General features: G+C 32.6%; 1 protein-coding gene across 2 annotated transcripts in view; it reads right to left on the bottom strand.

Annotated features, from left to right (window-relative positions):
- Positions 1 to 495: 495 nt before the first annotated feature.
- The window catches only part of PLOD2 (procollagen-lysine,2-oxoglutarate 5-dioxygenase 2), a 94,874-nt gene continuing 70,062 nt past the window's right edge, over positions 496 to 25,307 (bottom strand). The window contains exons 8-20 of one of the 2 annotated variants that reach the window (XM_032346492.1): positions 23,029 to 23,130; positions 19,990 to 20,115; positions 18,211 to 18,332; positions 15,792 to 15,896; positions 11,934 to 12,059; positions 9,128 to 9,269; positions 7,894 to 7,956; positions 6,766 to 6,879; positions 3,771 to 3,836; positions 2,623 to 2,727; positions 1,282 to 1,428; positions 1,047 to 1,172; positions 496 to 867 (exon numbers count right to left, since the gene is read on the bottom strand). In XM_032346492.1, the coding sequence (XP_032202383.1) occupies positions 712 to 867; positions 1,047 to 1,172; positions 1,282 to 1,428; positions 2,623 to 2,727; positions 3,771 to 3,836; positions 6,766 to 6,879; positions 7,894 to 7,956; positions 9,128 to 9,269; positions 11,934 to 12,059; positions 15,792 to 15,896; positions 18,211 to 18,332; positions 19,990 to 20,115; positions 23,029 to 23,130 (1,500 nt within the window). In that variant the 3' untranslated portion in view covers positions 496 to 711. The remainder of the gene's footprint in view (positions 868 to 1,046; positions 1,173 to 1,281; positions 1,429 to 2,622; positions 2,728 to 3,770; positions 3,837 to 6,765; positions 6,880 to 7,893; positions 7,957 to 9,127; positions 9,270 to 11,933; positions 12,060 to 15,791; positions 15,897 to 18,210; positions 18,333 to 19,989; positions 20,116 to 23,028; positions 23,131 to 25,307) is intronic. The other variant, XM_032346499.1, reaches the window with a different exon arrangement.

The following is a 25,307-nucleotide window of genomic DNA, read 5'->3' as shown; positions in this document are numbered from 1 at the left end:
CAATATAATCCACCTTGGAAAATTAATCTGAAGGAATATAGGGTTTGATTTTTTAATACAAACATAACAACAAAAAAAATCTAACAATCTAAATAATGTTTTCAACTGGCTCTAAACCTCAGTTGTATTCTGTACCAAGTTTCTTGAAGAAAACCGTTGCGTAATATTTACTGCTCTTTGTATTCCTTCAGTAACTACTGTAAAAGGTATCTGTATAGGTCATCAAAAAAGTACTTACACAATTAGTTGCATACAAATTCAGTTACAACTCCAGTTTTCCAATGTTTCAAAAATTGCCAATTTTCACTTATATTCATTTTGTTCATATGTTAATAAATAAAATCCTTCCCATGCTTTTTTAATAATAAAATACTATGTCTCTTGTCCCTTGTACATTTATAGCTGAGTATTTTATCAACTGAAACACAAATCCAGAAAACTGTCGTTATTCTCAGAGACAGTAAGGCATAGAAATAAATATTTGTTTTTGCTTTTTCTTTCTTTTCTTCTTCAATCTGTGTTTTAAGGCTCAGAGCAGACATTAAGAAATATCAAACAATTTTTTTACAAAAAAGTTTTTCAAATGTTTGGCCCAAAGTGAAGTTGTTCTGTTGAAGTTATTTAAATATTCCTCTCATCTTCTCAAGCACAACTTCAAAGACATGTCCGTCCATTCCAAAAGAAAATTCAATTCAATGAAAAGCAAATAACTTAGGGGTCTATAAATGACACTGCAATGTATCTTGTTCCATTTTTAACAGGAAGTCCTTCATGCAAATGTGTGAGTCTCCCTGGATGCATGAAACTCCAGCCTTTTCTGGGTGATTCAATAGAGCAATTGTACCTTAGAAATTTGCATCCACCTCCCTAAAAGAGATGGAACAAATAAATGTATCAGCTTATTATGTTTAATGTTGAATCTTTAGGAAAATTCAAATTATGCCATCTAACCAGAATCTAAAAAATAATAATAATAATAAGGCAAAGGCCTTCTTGTGAACGTAAATTTATGATTTCAAAATGTAAAAAATCAAAGCCATAATTACCTGAAAATCTTCTCCCACGTTATTGAGTGCAATGTTGATGGTAAATGTAGATGCGTCATGATGAGGGCGAAGAGAGCGCTGTCTTTCAGGGGAGTATTTTACTACAAAATTCAATAGTGCAAACCCCTAAAAAAGCAAAGTAAACCAATGGATTTGTTTATCAATAAAAATATAAAATAGCACATTTGTGTAAAAACGAGTAGGAGGTAGATGGGGGGAATGGGAAGATAACTACCTTCGTATAATAACCTGCAAAGACCTTCAGTGTAACGGGTGCAATAAACTCCCGGATAAAATGAAGCCATACATTCTCCAGATCAATTTGCTTCATGTGGATATCATCGGTTGGGACATTTTCATAACCACCAGATATACGGCTATCCTAGAAACAGCATTAATGATGTCATAAAGTGTGGTCCACATGCAATTCACATTTATATTACCTTGGATTTTTTTTCAACCATGAGATCATAATAGACAATAAAAATAACAGTTGTTCAGTTATGGTGTACCATCTGCTTTAACAGCAAAACTATCAAAATAATATATATAACATGTTATATAACATGGTGTTGCAAATGTATCAATGATGAAGCAAAGTTGGGCAGAGTCAGTAGACTCCTTTTTTACTTACTTAATATATATGGGCGGTCTGACTATAAAGTAAATAAAACATATTTCCAAAGCCCTCCCATGCCTCCTAAAAAACTGGTTTTTTACAGTAAGCTTTCAGGCAGTCTTAGCTACTTGACCGACAAAGATCCTGCTTGTCTGCCTTTGAATCCCCAACCACTGAAAACAAGCTTTCCCTGCTATGTTCCCCACTTCAATTTTAGGATACCCAAAGTCCTTCCATGATTGCTTTCTATTATCCTACAACCTGGTGACTCCAAGTTCTTCCTCATACTTTGAACTTCTGTCTTTCTGGTCAGTTGACTAGCTAGAGTATGAAGTTGAGCAGAGGCAGTAATATTCCAGAGTATTCCCCTAGAATTCCTTGGTATTGTTAAGGAACAGGCATCTGTGGATACTCTGAGGAAAAGAAACACACTGAAACAAAAACAGCAATACTTCCTGCCAAGCCTTTGACACTGAATATAAATGCAAAACTGAATTACACCAATGGCATTCAAACAGATTTTTTCTACCAATGTTTACACACCCACAAAAAGCTTTGGCAGTCAACCAGATAAACTTTGTCTTGGTACTTCCACTATAGCTCACTGTGAAAATGGAGAGAGAATAGGAAGTAGCCCTGGAGAAGACCAATACCACACAATAGACATAAATTACCTTACCATTCCAGCCTAGAAACAGTGACCTTTAGAAACCATCCAGTGAAAAAAAAAAAAAAAGAAACCATCCAGGGTAATTATATACATAAAGGACAACCTGAGGCCAGACAAATTAAATGCTATCAGAGTTCCCCTGCCAGCCTTGTCAGCCTTACATTTAGGTCTAAGAGTCAGAGATACACAACAAAACAGATATATCCCCTCTAAATTGTCTAAAAACATTTACCCCGCATCTATCCCCACATACACATTATAGTTCTTTGTGTGAAATTACCACTTACATGATGTTTCCCCCCAGACCACTGGCCATAATGCTCCATTTCTTCCACCAATTCGTCACAGGCTTTTTCAGAAAAGATGGGAAACCAAAAGACATCTGGACAAGGCTATAAAACAAGGCATCACCATGAAGAGAATAATAGTTTTTATCTCTTAAGTAATAAGTGGCATTTCAAAAGTAACAGGATGGAATATTCAATATTCATCTCACTTAGATGCCTTTTTAAGAGGTTTGGCCAATATTACTGACATTACTGTTACAAATAATAGTAGCTTTTCTTTAAAGCTAAAACTTTTTCTTTTTTTGCATTTTACATCTGTAAAATCAAGACAGATCTTAGTCTCACATTTGACCAGGCAGCCACTGATACAGCTGTAATGCTACAGTCTGCCTTACCTTGTATGTACGCGTACATCTGTGTGTGTGCACGTATGCACACCCATATACCTGGTGTTGCACTTGAGTTGACTTGCCCTTTGAAATGTTTTCTAAATAATTTATACTACAATTTGCCATTGAAATCAAAGTTATTTTGTATACAAGGCTCTACGACATGTGATAACATCTATACCTTAATGAGCCTAAATGAGCTCTTCCAATATGTAAAAAATAAAAAATTTCTAAATGACTAGACAATGTTGTGTCCTAGTTTAATTGGCAGTATTCTTATTCTTTCTCACAGTACACAAAATAACAGCATCTCAGAATCAAAGATGCCTTACATTCTCTGAAATAAGCTATTAGCAACTGTTTGGAACATTTAGAGTTCACTTTTTAAAAAAAATATCTTTGAAAAAAGACTCCTGAAGTTCAATTTCTTTCAAAGATAAATTTAATGAATGAGGCCTACACTAGAGATTTGCCAAGGGTTCCTTATTTTCTGTGGTTTGAGAAAGATACAGCATTTGGAAGCATCCCCCAAAAAAGGGCAGGATCTTAAAATTATTGTTCAATTCCATGTTCTACATTTTTACAACTACATGACCCTTAAGGCTATAACATTGGTAATTAGGCCACATGATTTTTACCTAAGAGATGGTTTCTGTACTTTCACAACATCCTCCGCAAAAGCCATACTGGATTAATATTGTTCCCTTCTGAAAACAAGGCAAAAGTGCCTTATACAGCATAGTAATTATTAATACAAACCTGTTCAACTATATTTTCGGTGAAAATCTTTGAATAATCACGGTTTATATACTTTTCCTTCCAGTCCTATAAAAAAATTAATTGCACAGATTAAAGCAAATACCTTTTTATAAGTAATAGAAAATCCAAAGATCATGCATTTTAGAAATTGCTCAATTTATAAATGGCTGTGTGTACTAGACAAAAAGGAATTTTCAGAAATCAGTTTATGTTTTTTAAACAGTCTGAGTCTGCATATGCTCACATCATTCTATGAAAATCAAATTTTTATTTATGAAGTTATACCTCAAGATTTTAAAACCTGAGTAATCTTATAGCAATTAGATTTATATACTGTATTTTATGCATATACACAGGGATAGGTAAATATGTGCTTAAAAGTTAATGATAACAAAATCCTTAATGATAACAAATGATAACAAATGTTAATGATAACAAAAACAAATGTTAATGATAAAAAAATCCTATCAACAAATACTAGTAAAATCAGCAAATTAATAAAGTCTTACTTATATGTACTTTAGTAGTGAATCACTCTAAAATAATTTTGATTTTAAAAATTATTTCAAAATTTTCTCTTCACTTCAGTTTTTAATATGTATCAAAGAATGATCATGCATTACTAACATTTTCATTTCTTTTAATTACTGAAATTAAGGTATAGAACCATACATTGAGAAATAGCTTCTCTTCATGCTAACTTAGGAACCTGACTCTTCTCTTTGATAATGACACCTGAACCACATACTAAGATATCTCAATTTTTGTCAACATCAGCTAAGGAATCCTTTTTCTTGGTCAAGTATTTTATTTAAAAACCACATATTTAGAGGGTATATATGAAAATATAGAGTGATTTAGTATCCAAAAAGATCTCTTCTTAAATATATTTAGACATGTTTAACAAACTTTCAATTTTCTCTTTACCAAGTAAGACAAAGGGAGCCAGGAGGGAAGAACTGAGGTATAGACTCAAAATAATTCCAAACAAAATATGTTGCAGAAAATGTCTCTGAAATACATCTTTTGAGGTCAGATTTCAGAGAGGCCCTGATAATTTATACACCATTCTTAGTTTTGTACATCTTTGCCTATATGAAGCTCAGATATTTTTGATATGAAAGAACCAAAGTTATCTTCTAATTCTTACATTTCATTTATACATAGTATGTAATTATAAGAATCAAATTATTGCATTATGTCATTAATCCCTTTAATAGTGGTTATTTTCTGATTCCAAAATATGGTGGGAAATTAGAAAAAAACAGTCATTCATAACATTTCAGAATCTTTAAGTATTTTTTTCCTATGCATCATTATTGATTTTTTGGAGAAGGAAAAAAATCCCTAAGATCTTACAGTAAGGCATTTACTTCTCATTTTAGGCTAGCTTTCAAGTATCATTAAACAAACTGTGACTTTACTCATTGCTTAGAAATCCTGATAATAGGACAATAGTCAAATAGTTTGCTATGGGACATCCCTCAGGAGGCATTAACCATCAGGCTAATTTACCAAAACAAAACAAAGCCATGGAAAGAAAAGCAGTTCTACTTACTTCTGATGTTTTCCTTTCATATTCTCCAAAGATATGAATTCTGACACAAATGTCTACAATTCAGGATATAATTTGGGACATTTTTTCAGGAACTAATACTACCCAAGAAAAAATTCTATTCCTCAAAATAACCAAGAGACTCAGTGCCAAAGTAAAATATGTAATTCCATCCTCACCATTTTAAAAAGCCTTTTTTTAAAATTATACTCCTGTGAAAGATTAAGATATATAGCTAAGATGAAATGAAAATACTTCTAAAATACAAAAATGTCAAAAGACATTCTTTTTCTATTGAAGAGAGTCTTCAGAGACCACTAAAATTCCTATACCTGGGTGTCAACTACTCCTACAAAATAAAAGACAATTCTGACCAGGTGGCTAGAGTCTTTACAATTTAAAATTTTTACTATGGAAAAGGGGAAAACCATGAACAGTAGCATTACAGAGATGATTACTAAAAAGAGTATTTTCACTTGAATCAATGTTCCAAATTGACAAAAATAGGCTCCCATAAAACAAACAAAAAAAGGTAGTGAATTCTTGTACGATTCAAATCTTTAAGATACGAAATAATTTTAGAGTTAGAAGGTAATAATTTCTTCAACCTCAGACTTTTGATATATGCTGAATCCCCTTCTCTGACTGTCTTTGGCATACATTCGCAAACTTGTTATTAAAAAATAAATAAAATGATAAAATAAAATGTATGTTCCCATACTAACTTCTTGAATTCTCTTCTTGAAAATCAAAACATAATATTGTCATATGCGAGCTACTTGTAAACAGTTTTTCCAAAATTACAATTAAAATTTTTATAATGCTTTTGAATATATAAAACAGAAGTATTGAGAAAAACCATAGAAACTGATAATTCTTTTACCCACACCTAATATGCATCTTAATTAAAAAAAAAAATTCTTGGCAAAAAAAAAAAATTCTTGGGGGGTGCCTGGGTGGCTCAGTGGGTTAAGCATCTGCCTTCGTCTCAGGTCATGATCTCAGGGTCCTAAAATGGAGCCCCACATCAGGCTCTCTGTTGAGTGGGGAGCCTGCTTCTCCCTCTCTCTCTCTGCCTGTCTCTCTGTCTACTTGTGATCTCTCTTTATCAAATCAACAAATAAAATCTTTTTAAAAAATTCTTGGGAAAGACCAAAGAATAAATTATTACAAAAAGCTTTTAAAAAGAAGAAAAAAAAGAAAAATTTTTAAAAAATTTAAAATTCTTGGTCAAGAAATATAATTGCCTCTTTTAAAGAATAATATAAATAATAATATTTTAAATTATTTTATTTTTAAAAGGCACAATTATTTCTTAAGCTGCTTTTAACCTTTTTAAAGCCTCTTACCACATTTTCATATTATTAACCCAACTGACTTATATCCATTTAGAGTTATAGGAAAAGAAGAAATGAATGAAGTTGAGTGTGAAATACTTACCACAGGATTTTCAAAAATCTGCCAGAGGTCATTGTTATAATGGGAAGTATTGTAATTAGCAGTTGATAAAAGTCTTCCAAATTCATGTCTATTAGAAATGTACATAAATACACCCTATGTGCCAAAGAATAACAGTATTAACAATCTTACAGGAAAATACAAGGAAATAAACTTAACCATAGGAAAAATATAAATGAGATATTAATTTCAACTTTCATCTCTCATTCCTGAACATGCATTTTTATTTTTCATATAAAACATGCATGATTTAAAATAAAAGAAATAACATTTTTATTAATTACGGATTCAGACACCACATAAAGCTAATTGATAGCACTGACACTCAACTGAAAAAAAGAAGAGGAAGAACGACTGTTTTTGTCCCTTTCTCATTGATCCTAGATGTAGACATCAGGGGAAAAAAATCCTGTTTGAAAGCAGAAATATTTTTGAGACACCAAAGTGCAATGAATTGTACCTCTTTTGGCTTCTTTCCCTTTCAAAGAAAATGTCATATTTTTAAACAAGAATTCAAATGTCAGTATTATTTCATCAGACTATGTCATTCTTTTTATTGTCCTTACATTTAAAAACTGAACATAGAAATTACTTATTCATTAAAGGCAGCTAAAGAAAACCAGTCTCATTCCCTTGCCCCAGACCAAATAAATGTGGCAAACACCACTATGGTAAGTTTGTTTCTTTTTGTACCTGTTTTAATGATAAAGGGGTTAGTTATTAATAAAATATAAAAATAATGAAGAGTACCGCAATCTCATTGTAGTCAAGATGTACTTTATACTTACTCCTATGTCTTCTCCCCCTTAAACACAACAACAACAACAACAAAAACCTAGAAAAACTAGTAAAAGGGATTTGGGTTTAACTTTCTCATTTATCAACCACAAAATATGAATCGGCCCAAAGAACTAAGAGTTGAATATCACAATTATGATACCCCAACACAAAACATACACACACATATACAAATTAATAACCAATGAATACCAACATTTTACTGGGCTAAATGGAAAGAAGACTCTTAAAGAAACTTGACTGGTAGGCAATATACCATATCTAGTATTAATTAAATAAACAAAAACAAATAAAAATAAATAAAAATAACACCTTTGGGGGGCTGAGCATTTGGAATGTTTCCGGAGTAGGGGAGTCTTTTTCCCTTTGTAAAGTCTAAAATGAAGAGAAGCATTGGGTAAGTTGACCTGCACACCCACACTCTCTCAGGTAATCTTAGATAAATAACATTAGCAGCCCTTGATCAAAAGCTGACATTTTGAAATGTCCTTCAGAGACAACATGCATAACAAGCAAAGCTTATAGCGCACACAAAGAAACAACTCCAGCCCCACCCCCTTTTTTTTGGTCAAACATAAATCCAAGCTCATTCCTTAGTAGAATTGTCATTAGACACAAAATTAAGACAAAGGAAAAAATGTGTAAGAGAGGCCATTCCAGGATGCGCTGTTGAGTCAAATTAGCAGAACATGAGCACAAATTACAATCACAAGTACTGAAGATACTCGATATAACAATGCACATAGGTTTGTGGGAAAAACAAATATACTCAAACAATACATGCCTTATTAAACTGGAAAGAAATATTTGCCAACTTTCCTGATTTTTCCCCAAATCACATCTGCTTATATAAATTTGAGTAAAATAACCCAACCACTTCTAAAATAAAAAATTATAGAAACATGTTTTAAAACATTTACACATTTTGAAAAACAGATTATTTTTTATAAACACTGAAGTTTTAAAATGAAAGTACATTTGTAGAACAGCAATCTATCATTACTTTTCACACAGATGAAATATACTACATATCCCAATCCCTCTCTCAGTTTAGTGGTAAAGAACTGCCTTGAGGAGTGTGCAGTTTATAATAATAAAGAAATTGACATTGATTTCAGAACAAAAGTCTGTTCTTCTTAAATGTGTAAATGATTATTTCACCCTAGGTCAGTTTTCCACTATAAAATTTCAAATGGAATTGAAGATGAATTCCTAAAAACGCAAACTTATTTAATGGGCACCTGGGTGGCTCAGCTGGTTAAAAATGCCAACTGAGTTGCAACAAATCCATGTTTACGACTGAAATCTTTCTGTTGCTTATGAATTAGCCTAAGCACAGAACCTAATATTTTCCAAGCTATTTCTACAGGTAAATGTTCACAAATTATCTCCATAACTGCTCCCAATTTTTCAATATGGAACCAAAAAAATTGGCAAGTACTTACAAATTAGAAAGAAAAGGGGCATCAAAACACAATGACACATCAACTGGTAAAGCAAGCCATTTTATAGGAACATTCATGCAAGCCATCATTGTATACCCTACCATTTCTCTAGCATTTCGGCACAGAGCCATATCAGGATCCAATTTATCACGAACAAAATAGTTCCTTTCATTCATCTCTGATCGAAGCGTTTTTCCCTTAATTAAGTACACATTAGCCATGTATGGGACATTCCATATCCCTCTGAAAGTAAAGACAGGACATTCCAAAATACCACAAATAAAAAATATTTAAAGTTTTATTTTTATGTTCTCAAAACAAATGCCTTGTATGTTTTAAATTTTGTATATATAAAGCATTGAATCAAATTACATGCAAATGCAAACACATGTAATGATATGTAACATATACACACATAGATGACATTACTTACTATATACCACACAATAAATCACTATCTCCCTACATAAACTTCATTTAGGGTTATCTGTTCAGCATTTTGGCTATACTCTTTCACTTCATTTATAAGAGTATAATATTCTGTTATACAGAAAGAGCTTCCATTTAGGATCAAGCAGTTTCTTGTTGTTGTTTTTTTTTAAAGATTTTATTTATTTATTTGACAGACAGAGATCACAAGTAGGCAGAGAGGCAGGCAGAGAGAGAGGAGGAAACAGGCTCTCCGTGGAGCAGACAGCCCAATGCGGGGCTCGATCCGAGGACCCTGGGATCATGACCTGAGGCGAAGGCAGAGGCTTTAACCCACTGAGCCACCCAGGAGCCCCTAGGATCAAGCAGTTTGACAGCAAAAATAATCACATACAACCTGTGGTGTGCTAGAACTAGCTCACACTGACTTCCCAGAGCACTTAGCTATGCTCAATGACTTCATCTTGGAAGCTTGACATCAGTTATGGCAGAAGCCATTTACGCCACAGAAATGGGCAAACATTACAAATCAGGGCAACCCTCAACCTCAAGATCCACTTGTTAGACCCTTACCAGCACACCACTGAGTAGAACCTAAACTTCTCCTAAAATATATTCTTTTGAAACTCACTGAACTATCTCAAAGTTCTTGAGAAAGAGAAGATAACGAAAAAATAGAGCTAGAAGTACGTGAGGGGTGGAGATACTTTATTTTGTCCTTCATTCTTCCCGACATTTGTCTTTTTACTCTAAACATGACTCATTTCCTAAGAATAGTGAGTAGGTTTCACCGAAAGGCATATAGGCCTGTTGCTTTTAGAGAACAGAAAGGAAACATTTTGACCAAGGTAATGTAGTTAGATATTAAAAGGAATATGATTTCCTTTTGTTTTGCTAGATGAATCTCAAGGGAAATAGCCATAAAAGATACACAATGTATCATCTGAACTCAGAAATTTGTCACTGGCAGAGTATGCAGTATCTCAGTTTTGAAGAAACACACGCAGACACGCATACTCGTGTGCATACATGTCATAAGATGTCATTCCTTCATGTAGCTTTTGGACATGAAATGCATTTTTGTATTAACTACATCAAAAACTTCTCCCATATTCTTTTCCTTATACTTTAAACAACAGTGACAGGAGACTGTACAAAATATCACCAGTGCCTAAAGCAACTTAAAGGAAACATTAATTCTATATTCTACTTCTGTAAACCCTTACTTATTTTGGTTATACCCCCAGACAATATAGGGCATTTTGTCTACACAAATCATCCCAGAGACAATAAAATATTTTGAAACAACAGAGTATGATCTGAACAGTGTTTGCTCAGCTATCATGCTTCTCAATTGCAGCTAAAAAAAGCTTTTATCATATTATTCAAATCTACTATTACTATTTTCACAACTAAAACATCTTTTTAATACTCAAATATTCATCAAAAAATATGTGGGGTTTTTACTCTAAATTTAGAGGCACATATCTTTAGTCATGAAAGAATGTTTTCCTTTTTTAATTGGGCTGATATATCTGAGAAATTAGGCAAAGCCTTTAACATCTGTCACTCTGGTTCATCATCTATATGAAGAAAAAGGACAACATTCCACTTTATTACTACCTTAGCAAAAAAAAAATTATTTCAATTCTGATTATTTTTTAGTCTAAAACATATCAACTGTTGTCTCTGAAATAAGTATCAATCACGTATACACTTGGTAGCAAGTATATTCTTTTCAAACTCTAGAAATGGAAATCAGATATTGGTGAAGAAATTGATCTTTAAAGCAGAATATTAGCTATGTTACATAGAAAACTCTTGCAGTAGGAAATGTTGGAAGGTAAATCATTGCTTTTGGTATTGATTTTGTTTGTTCACTTGTAATTTTTTTTTTAATTTTTTAAAATTTTATGTCTTTATGTGAAGGGAGAGAGACAGCAAGAGAAGGAATACAAGCAGGGGGGGTGGGAGAGGGAACAGGTACCCACCCCCGCTTCCACCCATACTGGGCTTGATCCCAGGCTCCTGGGATCATGAACAGAGCCAAGGCAGAGGCTTAAAGACTGAGCAAGGGGAGGGTGGAGGGGCTGTTCACTTGTAAATTTTAAAAGCCATCAAAACAACTGTCATCCTGGCTTCATCCTGCCAATAGATAAGCTAAATGAAATTCCTTTTCTAAACTTTTAACTAAATAATATTAGTCTTCTGACACCGTCTCATGGCTACTCCCACCTACCATGCAGTATCTTAGTACTTTCCACAACAGTTAAGTTTATTCCTGGGAAGATTTAGAACTTCAATGACAGATTTTTGTAATTTTATTTTACACTAGTATTTCAGGATCTCAAGTGGTCTCCAGGTTTTCAGATTTTCACTAATCATGAAGAAAAGAGGAAAAAAAACTCAGGTAATGTGAACAAGACCACATTTAGAGATTATGGCACTTTACATTAAAAGACTGACCAAGTAACTTACACTCTATTCCCTTGAACAATATCCACATAATCTTCAGATCGGGCATAGTATCCATCAGGACTCAAGGCTCCCCAGAAGTTGGACCACAGCTTTCCATGACGAGTTACAAGAGGAGCAATGATCTTTCTAAAGACAGCGTGAAAGGAAAAACAAATCCAAGTAATTATTTATTCTTAAATTACCACAGAATTTTGTTTTGGGCTTAGCACGATACATGCAACACTAAAGCTTATTTAATACCTATGTAATGAGTTTTAAAAAAAGTAAAATAAAAGAGAAACAGGAATTCCCACTTTTTCTTAAATAAGCACACTGCTGATTTTCAATGATGTTTCTTAAGAGTAAGAAGAAAGGCAAAGTAATTGAAAATGCTAATGAAAGTATAAAAATGACTTTTAAAAGTACTTACTTATATCCAACTAAGTCAAATTACCTTAATTATTTAGTTATTTTAAGCATTTCAGAAATTATACAAAATGAAATAAAATATTTTCATTGTCATTGAGAAGACATAACAATCCCTGGTGCATTGATGTACCAATAAATATTTGTTGAATAAAAAAATGAATAACGATGAACTGAGATATTTGTAAATAGGCCAGTTTTCCTAAAGTTAAGTCCTGAATTACTTTAAAGTATGTTTCCTTTTTTTTTAAACTTTTAAAATGGGTTGTGCTAGTCCTGGCAATACTGGACATTCTTCTGGCCCTTCAACTACTTAAAAAAAACAAAACAGAGGGTAATTGCCATAGCACCCTGTCTGACTACCTACCAGTTCCTTTGAGACAAGCACATGTACAAATTCAAAATATGTCAGTTTTTTTCTTAGGAAAATCTGATTTATAATGTGTCAACACTTTCCAAATGAGGTAATTCTGGGATTCTTCTAGAATTACTTTAAAAACGAAGTGAATTATAGTGGTGTCAATTTTTAAGAAAAGCTCACCCAACTCTTCCATGAGGAAGTTTATGAACCAGGTATTTGCCACAAAAAAACCTATACTCCAGGGGCGCCTGGGTGGCTCAGTGGGTTAAAGCCTCTGCCTTCAGCTTGGGTCATGATCTCAGGGTCCTGGGATTGAGCCCCGCATCGGGCTCTCTGCTCGGCGGGGAGCCTGCTTCCCTTCCTCTCTCTCTTCTTGCCTCTCTGCTTACTTGTGATCTCTCTCTGTCAAATAAATAAAATCTTAAAAAAAAAAACCCTATACTCCAGTCCTGTGAGCACCAGGGGTGCTTTTTCCCTTACCTACAGAAAAGTGAAACATAGTCTGTAAATACTTATCATTCAAAATAGTGATTTTTGTTATTTTTCCTGGTTCCTATTAAAAGGACATGTTAACCAGAAACATTTAAATGTTTTTTTGTTTAGAATATCTATAATATTAGAAATGATAATATAAATTAACATATTATGTTAATTTAAGGAATAATTCAATAGTGATATCTGATAAGATCGAATATATACTAGAAAAACAAATCTTGTAATTTATAATCCCAGCTACCTTCCAAAGAAGGTTGGGCAAAGAAATGGAACTCAAAATCCATCTTAAGTGTGCCTCAATGTTTTGTTTTGTTTTTTTTCAAAATATTCTATTTATTTATTTAACAGAGAGATACACAGCGAGAGAAAGAACAGAAGTAGGGGAGTGGGAGAGGGAGAAGCAGGCTTCCCACAGAGCAGGGAGCCTGCTCCATCCCAGGACCCTGGGATCACCACCCGAGCCAAAGGCAGACGCTTAACAACTGAGCCACCACCCAGGCACCCCTCAACGTTTTGAGTACCGAAATACAGTAAAGCCCCCATCCATCACTTTCCATGAAGCGGATGACTTCTTCTGAAGAATCATCAGATCAACAGTAGCTTAACACTAAGTCATACTGCCTGTGTCATTCACCTCCCTTCATCTCCTCACACTGGCATTTTATCATCTCACATCGTCAAAAGAAGCATGAGTACAGAACAAAAGGATATTTTGAGAAAGATTGCATCCACATAACTTTTATTACAGTATCTTGTTATAACTGTTCTATTTTTATTATTGCTGTTAATCTCTTATGTGAACAACTTATAAATTAAACTTTATTGCAGGTCTGTAAGTATAGGAAAAAAACAGTGTATATAGAGTTTGGAATTATCTGTGGTTTCAGGCATCCACTGGAGGTCTTGGAACGTATCCATCCCTTGTTCCTCTAACCTTCAGTCAAGTCTGCTAAATCTTACAAATTTTTGTTGTGTGCAAATTCTTTACGAAAACTATACGCTTGGATACAGAAGCAAGAACCATAAGTATCATATGAACCTAAACATTTGATCAGTAACAGAAATTTATGGAATTGGAAAAATATCCTAAGTTTTATTGGCCTTTCAAGGGCAATGACTCCAGAGGGCAGTTGAGTTACTTATGAGGGAATTTTATTTTTTACAAGGTTTAAAACATTAGATTAACATTAAAGGGATATATATATATATATATATATGTTAAATACATAATATGAATTCATTAAATAGTTCACTGTAAGAATAAGTACCTGCAAAAGTGTCATATAATAAACACATATAAATATTATCTAAAAAAATGTACATTCCAGGGATGCCTGGGTGGCTCAGTCAGCTAAGCGACTGCCTTCGGTTCAGGTCATGATCCCAGGGTCCTAGGATCGAGTACCACATGGGGCTCCTTGCTCGGCAGGGAGTCTGCTTCTTCCACTGCCTGCTCTGCCTGTTGCTCCCCCTGCTTGTGTGCTCTTTCTCTCTGACAAATAAATAAATAAAATCTCTAAATATAAAAAATAAGAATTGTACATTCCATAATATTGAATTTAAATCAAATTAAGAGGCAATTAACAGTGCAAATTCAAGAAAGTATTACTGAATTCCGCTAGGTTTTAAGAGTCACAAATTGCAATTCAATCTCATATCTCTAAGATAGGCTGTTCTTCCTTACTTAATGATCAAAGCATTATTTATATGTTTTGAAAAATTGCTTGCAATTTATAGATATACAGTGGGGCTGTATATACAGATTAATACTAAGCGGTCTTAGATTTTGAAGTAATAACTGAATTCTCAAACTGGCAAATCATGACATATAGAGGAGATTAGTAGAGATTAGCAGATTTCTCATATATTTTACTCAGCAAAATAAAACCAGTAATTCTAACATTTCACTGCTAACTGTACTATTTGCTAAGAGAAATAATTGCATTAATATATGTAAACATACTTAAAAACAATACCTGGCATTTAGTAAGCGCTCATTAAAGGTGGGCTATTAGTAGGAGGATTAATGACTACTAGGAGCAATAGGTGTAATATAATAAATAATGATTAATATCATGATAAGCTGATATAGATGATTTTTCACACTTCAATTTCATTAAATAAAAATAGTCACTGCCGAGTAGTAATTACTAGTTCAGTACTAAAAAAAATCACAGATTTCTGAAATTTCTTTCAAATCTAAGAACTTAGATCTTTGTTTGCAGTAACTTTTTAGGTCATAAGTTTTATTAAATTCTACTTCAAAAATATGTACAGATAATTTAAAAATTCCAAATTTACAGATATATCATGATTTCACATTATTTTAACAGAAAAATAGGTCAAATATAATCGATAAACATTGCATTTATAGTTGTAACTAATATTAAATACTTCTAATTTTCATTAGGTTGTTTTCTATTTAACTTCTTTAAAAGAAAACTAATCAGAATTTTAAGTTTATAATGCACAGAAAATAACTTCATGTGATTTCCCTTAATTCACTAAACACAGGTATGTAAGCATAGTGTGTCCACATAGACACAGAAAATGATTATCATTTTAAAAATAAATTGACAATGAATCTTATGCAGTACCTGTTTTGTTCAATCAAAATTTTTAAGGTCCTTGGATTTGTCAAAACAACATCTGCATCCATACTAAAATAATAATCACAATTTTCATCCTGACGGCAAAAATCCCTAACATTGAAAAAGAAATAAGAATCAGATAAAACAAATAGTTGCTAGTTGAAAAATGTCAACATAAAGCTTATATATAAAATAAAGTTTCTCTACCATATTCTTCTAATCAAAATAGTAAGACAGTCTCCAAAGGGATAAATATTGTCTTAGATTTCAAAATGGTCACTTTATCAACATAGATATTCATATGGAGATCAACACTAAAAATTTTAGGTCAAGTATAATACATTTTCAAGCTACTAAAAAGTTTAAGGCATAAAAGACCTAGTCAGAATTGCAATTTAGAAGTTAATACTTAGACCTCTCTAAAAGGGAAACAGAGTTTATCTCAATATATTTATCAACAACTTTTTTTCACAAATCAAATGTTTTTTTGCACACATACACATACACACAGTGCAAAATCTCGTTTATTCAACAACTCAGTTTTAAGTGAAACTTGGAGATACAAATGGGAATCTTGGAGATACAAATGTATTATTGCTGATAACTGATTCCTAGATATTTAGATATACAAATATCTTGGAGATACAAATGTGTATTATCAATACTTTTTAAACTTGATTTGCATGGAATTCTTTCTAAGACATTTACTCCCCTGCTTCTTATCAGGGGTCAGGGATTATGATATATGTTTTTCTTGGGAGAGTCTGTAGCATTATCATCAGGAACAAGAAGGAAAGAACTACTTTTGGTACGCAGGACGCTTCCAAGTATTAATGGTTTCTATATTCGGGGCTCTCACCTTTTGAGCTCCGCTCCCCCACTGCTGATCCCAGTTACCACTTTCCACCATTGTCAGTATGTATCCCTATTCCACATTTGTTTCTACACCACTGTCATATAAGACAGCAGAGAGGAAACTTTGCTAAAACTTTGTGCAAAGAAATAGAGAAAACTTTTTTAAAGTTTTGTAATTATGTATGATGATAGATGGTAACTAAACTTATTTTGGTGATCATTTTTCAAAATGTAAACAAATATTGAATTATTATGTTGTACATCTAAAGCTAATATATGTGAATTATAAAGCTAAACATATATTGACTCTAACCCTACGCCCTAGTTAGTCTACTCTAGGGTATTTTCCTAAAATATACTGAAGCAAAATATGTACACACATACACATAGACATACACTTCTAATAAGGAGTTTTCATTAGCAATCTTAATCAAGGGGCTCCAAACTGGACATGATCTAATTCTATCAATCAGTAAGAATAAAATCATTTGTGGTATATTCATATGACAGTCTTAGTGATGAAAAGAATGAATTGCTGATAACTGTATTGACATGAGTGAATGAAAATACACTGTACTGAGCCAAAGAAGCCAGACACAACAAAGTATATTAAAAAAACTTAGAGAAAATAAGTTCCAAATGTGGATCCATTTATTCATTCTCCAATGAATAAATTATGGAACCATTAGTTTTGTCTTTCTGAGGCCCGTTTTCCTGCCTATATCTTTATTCTCACATAAGGCACTACCCATCACTCTGTACCGTGAGCTTCCACAACACATGAGAACATCTGAAGAGAAGTCACATGACTTATTCACCTTTTTCTCACCAGCTCTTAACTCACTGCTGGCATATTCAATTAACATTCACTGAAAAATGATTGTTTTATTATAACCAGAACTTTACTAGTAATCTGGCTAAACAAAGAACCTAAAACTTTCTTTGGAGGGTTATAGTTTTATCTAGATTAGTAGGTGGCTAGAAAATAGGAATACCCTTCACACCCCATAATCTGAAACACACATTTTCGCCACACATAATCTTCAGATAGTAAACATTTAAATCACTGCTACCACAACCATACTATTGATTTGTCTAAGGATTTTTTTTAATATCTTATTTTAAGTAATCTCTGCTCCCAACGTGAGGCTCAAACTCCTGACCCAGAGATCAAGAGTCATATGTTCTTCTGACTGAGCCAGCCAGGCACCACTGTTGGAGTATGTTTTAAAATCTTGATCTGCAGTTCAATTAATAGTTTGATTAAATATGTTGACTCTTAGCCATATCTGTCTGTCTCTCTCTATATATGTATATCTATATGTATTATGTATGTAATTTCCATTGCCAAGTAAATACACACAAATGTAGATACAGTGTAACAGCAGAGGTGTGGCTCATGAGCATACACAAGTACATACACATGAACACACACACACACACACACACACACACACACACACACACACAGTTGACATACTCAAGTTCAGGATACTAATTTTGAAGAAAAGTTGTTTTTCTTCATATTTCTTTAGTAGCAATTACTTAATTTAAATTGATTAAAACATACATTCCCATGTTCCTGGCTTCAGCTTGACTTAGATTTTCTTCTGGTCCTACTATTTTTATAGTATTGATTTCACGTTTAGCTTTATCAAAAAATACTTTGATGTCCTTTTCATGATAAACTTCCTGTAATATATTTTAAAAATGGAAAATTAGTGTGAAAATGACAATAGGATGACTGAACTATTCAGAAGCATTCATATGTAGCTTTGGCATCATATTCAAAGTTGTGAATTCCACAATTAACATATTCCCTCAATTACAGATGAAATAACCTATATCAAACACATTATATTTAAATGTCACCTAAATATCAAATGAAAAATCTAAAATAGATACATATCAATATCTTATAAATAGAATATACACAAGATTTTTCTAACATCTACTCCTGGACATGTACTTGAAGAAATAAAAATCCTGAGTGCTACAAAATGTTTCTCTTTGAAGGAAAAATGGCTCGTAGACTGAGAATTTCAGACATGTGCTTTAAAACATCCAATATCCAAAAAGAAGTCTATTAAACCTAATAGATATTAATCTAAGTTATAAATATAATATTTTATAAAATAAGTATTATAATTCTCTCTGAAGCCAGAGAGAAAAATGGTCATATATAAAATTGTATTTTTACAAAAAGTAGGTAAAGTTTAACAAAACTTTGTTGATAAGGAAATATAATAGGAAATCATGAACATAAAACTCATCAAATTAGTATGATTCAACTGTGCTAAAATTTAGATAAGATTATGTGTGTCCAACATTAGAGCATTTCAGAGCTTTTTGTGTATTGTTTCACACTAAGTTATTTGAAAGATTTTCACAGTTTGTTAAAACTACATATAGCATAAAAGCTGCACAGAGTTAATTTTATATATAAAAAAAGAGAAGACAAAATCCCTTCTCATCACAAGGTCCTATGAAAGGAGGGGGACATAAATATAATGACACAATATAAAAAAAAATTTCAATGTAAATAAATATATCATGACACATTTTACGAAGCAAATGCTAAATGATTCACCCTTTAAGCTAATTTTAGCTGGTTTTCTGCAAATTTAAAATATTCTCTGGAAAAGGCAAATGATAAGCTGACATATACATTAGGAAGAAAGAACAATGTTAAACAAAAAGCATTGGGCAAAACAGAAAATGCATACTTCATAGTTATTGTATTTTTCTAGAAGATGTTGAGTGTCAATTGTTTTAACTGGAAAGAGACAAGTAAATGGGAAAATATTGAGGAAAAATGTCTTTAAGTTTAGATTATATGTGGGAGGTTTGGGGGAGGTTCTGATTATTTTTGGAGGAAATGACAGATTCAAAATCCTTTAGGGAAGAGAATGCCATTATATGATTAATCAAAACAATACAATATCTGGAAGCTATTTTCAGTTCTGATGTCACAGTATTAACTTAAACTGCAAACAATTTCATGACCAGTTCCATCAAAGGTCCTAGAACTAACCCAAAGGCAAAGGAATATGAGGACCTTTGGCATTTCTTCACTTATATATTAAACTGAGCCATATGAAAGTAGCTGATATTCCACTATTTGGGGTCTACAAAATTGGGTTTCATGGAACTCACTCCAATATTGTGATACTAGTTTTCAGACTCTAAAGTCCTTAGGTCCTAAAAAACCGGGCAGTAAATTACCCCTCAAATTCTCCACTGTATTTAGCTCAATGGGTTATTTTAGACATAAATAAATAATAGCAAATAGTTCCAAAGAAGATCAAAAACAGTTTTCACATAAAATATTCATTTCTCAAATACTTACTTTGTTATGAATAAAGAGTTTAAGTGCGTCTTTTGGGTAATCCAGTGTCAACAATATGTCCAGAAATCGAGGTAGGAAAGGGGTTGGTTGTTCAATAAAAACTCCTATTGTTACATTTGGATGGACCTTTGTTTTATGGCAAACATAAAAGCAAATTATTACTAGTGTGGATGTACTCTAAATACTATTTAAGTCTTAATCAATACAACATAAAATATATTAGGAATATGAGTTCAACATAATCTGCTAAATATAATCGTCCTGTGGCAATTGTCTAACACTTAGAATACATTCCTATGGCCCCCATCAAAGTGATTTACCCAATCATATCTTGACATTATGACTTAAGTTTGAAGAGGAAACTCACTATCATATTTATTATATAAAAGTAATAAAGGAAATTGCCTACTCTACCATTCAATGCTTCCTTTATGATAGTTTTTAAAGAAATGTCCTTCAAATTTGAATCTACTTATCATCTTCATCTAAGAATCAGAATGCTAATTGTGTTTCCCTTTTGGTTTCTATGGCTTGGAAATTCAGCGTTTAATTTATAGCTCAGATAAAGCAATCATAGAGGTCTTGAGCCTTTATCTCTATCTTTAAACATTTCTTTTATTCTCCTTTATGGATAGTACTTTATTTTGCTTCATTATTATATATATAAGAAAACCATTTTCTTTCACTAACATAGTTTATCTTGTTCAATCTATTTCTATAGATTTTTAAGAATTCTTTTTGGTTATGTTTTAGAGGATAGTTTATCTTTCATTCATTGCAATGAGAACTCTTGAAATAGTCATTATTATTTGTTCATCCTTATGATGAGCAACACTTACAACAAGGAGTAAAACGTTCCTGGCTTAAAAAATTTACAAATGATTGTGGAAGACCGAAACGTAAGTAAATGACCATGTAATAGTGTTATTATCAAAACTATATGAAAGATTTTGTTATAATGCCTTTTTAAAACATGTCTTAAAGCCTGAATTTAAAAATTAAAGATTTTTATAAGTATCATATATGTTTGTACTGAATTAGGTACCTCCTCTCCCATCTTTTCATGATGGATGCTTCATATATTTGTTACCTGGATCATAACTTATTATTTGTTTGCATTCAAGTACACCTTATATACTATCATACTTCTTTATCAATTTATTCACTCACCCAAATATTTATTACTGAATAAAAGAATACAAACAACTAAAGACAAAATATCTACCCTCTAAGAGTTCTCAGTTTAAGAGGGGAAATAAGTAAAAAGAAGATTACAACTCTCCTTTATTAAACGAAATAATACATTTCATAATAACTTTAGAGTTACTTATTATTCCAAATTTCCACATGAGGAAAATGGAATTTACAGAAATTAAGCAACTCAGAATACGTAATTAGTAGGTAGAGATCAGGGTTTCAATGTGTTATCTTTTCATTATCCATCTAAGTTTGTTTTATATATTAATGATAATACAACAGTTAACATATATTGAAGGCTTAGCACTTCATATGTATATATAATTTATACATATAAAATATTATTTATATAATATTTCTTTACATGAAAGAAACTTGCCAATGCCCACATCTAAGAATATGGTAGGCCTGAGATCTTAACTACCCACATAATTTTAATTTTCATATCCCTACTGCATAATAACTAAAATGTTTAAAAATTTAAGTATTTTTTAACTTAAGTAAATATTTTTCTATCTTTGCACAAGAAAGTTTATGTAAAAGAAGACCAAACAGATAAAAAGCATTAACGCTCCCTCTAAAGGACAACGCTACTTTCTGCAATAAAGATCAGGATGGATTTTTAAACATCACGGTGCTGCTTCATTCAGAAATATTCTGGCACTCTTTCCAGATAGGAAATATTCAGTTTGTTATTTGAGAGACCAGCCAAAAAGTCTTATTTTTAAGAAAAGTAAGGCTCTATTCAGAAGCTCCTAAATGGGCACAAGTTACTCTTTGTCCTCCTTTTAGACAGTGATAAGCAGAGAAACTAATTCAGGAATTTCAGTTCTTTCCAGTGAGAGTATATTATATTCACACGGATCCAGGAGTTACCAAGACCATATAACTGGGAATTTTATTTTTGCTTATATTGGTTCTACCTATCTGGCATGTGGTAGAAACTCAATAAACCTATGATGAATGAAGGAAAGAATCAGTCTTAATGACAAAATCATCCCTAGAATCCAGCTGTTCATATACACAATAAATCTTCCAAGTAACGAGCAATTTCTTGGAAGAAAAATGTTACTATAAGGTATCCTAAAACTGCTCTGGTTGATGACAGAAGAAGAATGCATCAAAATGTTCTATAGGTAAATATTATTTCTAATTGCTCCTTTACCCTCAAGGTATAAAAGATAACCTACAGCTATAATTGTCTATGAATGTCTATGAAACATATAGCACCGTGCCTGGCATATAATATGTACCTGCTGTGGTCAAGAACACAGGGTCTAGAGCTGACTGCCTACATTCAAATGCCACCTTTAATGCCTAAAAAGACCGGGTGTCCTTAAGCAAAATTATTTAATTTGTATGTACTTCAGTTTTTCATTTGTAAAACTGAATCAATGGTACTTAAGAGATTTTGTGAATTTTAATTGAGTTACTTTATGTAAAATACTTATAATAAAATCTTTAGTTCTATAATCATATATTTTTTTAAATTATCAATTTTGAAAATCAAGCACAGAGAATACTAGTCAATACAAATGCTAAAGCATTTTTTCCTCAGTGTTTTGATTAAGTTAGCAGACTAAAAACAAGAGCATCCAATCATAAAAAGCTATTAAATATTTAACAACTAAGTCCCTTTTGTTGTAGCCAGTTTTACTTTCAAAAACAGTTCAGAAACACACAAATCTAGCAATTTTCTGAGTCATCATGTTTTGGCTTTATAAATCCATTATCTACCAGATCACTAAAACTATAAAATGACACGCTTCTTTTGAAAAATCATTGCATTTCATGACACTGTGCTTTTTATTTCTACATTTCACACATAGTCAATTCACTCACATCTACTGTTGATAAGTCAATGGTATCCAGATCACAAAGAGTGCAGCCATTATCCTGCGTCCATGCATTTGGTACATAGTTTCCAAAATAGTTCAGGAGAATCTAGTAAATGAAGGAAAACTGTATTAAGAAAGTAAGCCTTTCCTATCAATGTGCTTTCATTCCATAAACATCTAGCTTCAAAGCAGATTTTCTGCATTAGATAGATTCCTTAATAATTCTGCTAACATTTAGCACCTAGAGGTATACACTGAACTAAATTCTCTCCAGACAATGAATCATAAAATCAGGGCAAACTTTGTCTAGAAAGGCCAAAAAATTATTTATAACTCACAAGGTCACTTTATTTCAGTATGTAAGAAATAATACCAGATGAGACAGAATTTAAGAAATATGCCAAATAATGAAACACAGTTTTATTTTTATTTTTATTTTTTTAAAAGATTTTATTTATTTATTTGACAGAGAGAGATCACAAGTAGGCAGAGAGGCAGGCAGAGAGAGAGAGGAGGAAACAGGCTCCCTGCTGGGCAGAGAGCCCGATGCGGGACTCGATCCCAGGACCCTGAGATCATGACCTGAGCCGAAGGCAGCGGCTTAACCCACTGAGCCACCCAGGCACCCTGAAACACAGTTTTAATTGAGCTAATGAGACTTAGCAAAAACACCATTGATAAGAGCCGTCATGGGAACTGTAATCTGGTAATAAAATAAATATGATAAAAGGCCTAGTGCAGACACCTGCAGTGGATGGGGGCAGTGCCAGTGTAATCTCTTGCCAACCATCACCACACAAAACAGGTATTATATATTTACCTTATCACCAAAAAGCACTAAACTCTTCCAGGAAGCTCTGCGACCTATGACTATAAACTAGGCTTCTGGGCAGTGGTTCAGGGGCACTGACTTCAGGAAAAGAAAACTTACAGATTAGAACAGATCTAGAACAAGGTCCTAATTACTGCCCCCTACCCCCCACAAATCCTATCAGTAAACTGAAGTACAATACTGCTTCCCCATCTACCCCTTTCAGACCACTCAGAGCATCTCCTTTGTAACTCATCTTCCCCTCTCCTCAGGCATCTACTGGCAATCATTTCATCTGTAAAATAGGAGTCGCTTGTATGTGTTTTGGGTGAAGAAAATGAAGATAGAGACAAACACTAAAATAGGAGCCCTCAAACAAATCCAGAGTATTTCTAGAGTGCAAACATTATAGGGAAAATTCTGATTTACTTTTTAAAAAATCAGCACACTTTTCTACTGCAATTTCAATACCTGAAGTGGTAAGAACATTTGTAGTTTTTAAATTTTTATGTTTTTAATTTCTTTTCAAAAACTATTTTACCTCAAGACAGTGAAGCTGCAGCAAACTAGCTTTAGCTGTGATTTTATAGTACTGTGAAAAGGAAGCACATAAAATCATCACTATGCTTATAAAATCATTAAGTCTTCATTAGAAAGGTGAGATAAACTCAAAAGAAAAACATGTCAATATATTAAAGATGGTCAAAAATGTACGGAAGTGCCAACTGGATTTTTCTAGCTTCCTAAAACCATAAAAGATCCTCCAGTTCGGAATAGGCGAGGTAATTAGTATAGTACCATTTTTCTAGATTCCTCTCAAATATTTCAGATACCATCCACATATTTCTTCTGTACTAAAACTGAAACAAATGTTGTTCAAACAGTACAATATTCATTACAATGAGAATATCTTTCTGTAATCTGTACAGTACGATCATAGGACGTGGAAAAGTAACTCATTCACATCTCTTTTGAACTACATGATAATTCAGAAAACAAATTACAAGGCAGGAAATATGTACTCATGAAATTCATTAATGACATTTCAAGAGTCAATGTGGTCATTTTAAATGTGCCTCTAAAGTAAAAACAAAAGTTTTGCTATTGTCAAATTACAAATGCAAACATTAATCATTCACATTCTATATAATATGGTTTTGAAGGAAGAAAAAAGATTCATGTGAAAATGGATCCTATACTAAGCATTATTTCTAAAAGAAATTTTAAAACCCCTTTTTAAAAGCTAGTGGGAAATATAATTTTTTTTTTTTAAAGAAAAAACCTCCCCCAAATAGCTGGCCATATCTAGAATTCCCAACAATGTGTAAACACTGGGACTTTCCTCATCTCAGAAATCTCATAAAAATTAAATATTTATTTCATGAATTATTGATCAGTCTATTAGAACGCTTATGTGAATGTGAAAATAATCAATCTCGTTTAAAAGGTTAGAGCATAAAAGGCATTACTTT

Source organism: Mustela erminea, chromosome 1 (genome assembly GCF_009829155.1).
Source record: "Mustela erminea isolate mMusErm1 chromosome 1, mMusErm1.Pri, whole genome shotgun sequence".
Lineage (NCBI taxonomy): Eukaryota > Metazoa > Chordata > Mammalia > Carnivora > Mustelidae > Mustela > Mustela erminea.
Note: the sequence above shows the minus strand (reverse complement) of the source record. Positions and strands in the feature narration are given on the sequence as shown.